Source organism: Pterocles gutturalis, unplaced genomic scaffold, assembly GCF_000699245.1.
Source record: "Pterocles gutturalis isolate BGI_N339 unplaced genomic scaffold, ASM69924v1 scaffold21571, whole genome shotgun sequence".
NCBI classification, from domain to species: Eukaryota; Metazoa; Chordata; class Aves; order Pterocliformes; family Pteroclidae; genus Pterocles; species Pterocles gutturalis.
The window spans coordinates 11,786-12,625 of NW_010100922.1; the positions used below are offsets into that span (position 1 = coordinate 11,786).

Here is an 840-nt window from a genome sequence, read left to right on the forward strand (position 1 = left end):
CCAAGGAAAGCCACTGTCCGGGGGGTGACGGCAGCCCCGCTCAGTCCGCAGGGACACCACGGCCGGGGTCACAGCATGGCCCCCATCCCCTCCCCGCCGGGGACAGAGGGGCGCGGGGTCCCTGTCCCACCGTGGGCGCAGTGGCCCAGCCCAGCCAGCGGCATTTCAGGAGCGAAAGACCACCCCGCAGGTAGGGGCACGGGGAGTCATCTGGGTTTGTCCTTAAAAACGGGATGTCACGGGTCACGCTGCCAGGAGGAGGATGCCATGCAGCTGGGAAAAAAAAAGGGCAGCCCCCGCTGCCCGCCTCAGACCGGCGTGGTTCGTCTGTTGGCCGGGTTGTTGTGCAAAGACTCCTTGAACTCTTTGGGGATGGAGTTATGGACCTGTAAAAACCCGTGGTCCCGCTCCGAGTTGAGCAGCGTCCCCATGGTGACCTTGGAGGGGTCCCTGGAGAGGGTGAACATGGAGATGTCGGTGGAGGGGATGGTGCCGAACCCCTTGCTGATGGGCGACATGTCCCGGGAGCGGGGCTCGGTGGAGCGGGAGCTGGACCGCCGGCGGAAGCGGGACCTGTAGGGGGGGGGGCCTCTTCAGCAGCTCCGAGTGGGACTTGGCGCGGATCTGGCGGTGCTTCTCGATGTACATGTGCACAGCGATCACCCCCACCATCTCGGCGATGATGAAGGACAGCGCTCCGAAGTAGAAGGACCAGCCGTAGGAGTAGCTCTTCTTGGAGTCGCTCTGCCCGGGGTCCCCCGCGTTGGCTGAGATGTAGACTATGATCCCAATGATGTTGCTGAGACCTTTGGGGGAGGACGAGAGGGAGAGGCACTTGTT

The 840-nt window shown here is 64.0% G+C and overlaps 1 protein-coding gene across 1 annotated transcript; it reads right to left on the reverse strand.

The window, feature by feature from the left end:
* Nucleotides 1-198: 198 nt before the first annotated feature.
* Nucleotides 199-802, reverse strand: LOC104467732 (voltage-dependent calcium channel gamma-3 subunit-like). Its single transcript, XM_010081616.1, is given in 2 exon segments — nucleotides 199-585; nucleotides 587-802. Coding segments are annotated over 2 exon segments (363 nt in total). The 5' UTR covers nucleotides 673-802; the 3' UTR covers nucleotides 199-308.
* Between the last annotated feature and the right edge of the window lie 38 nt (nucleotides 803-840).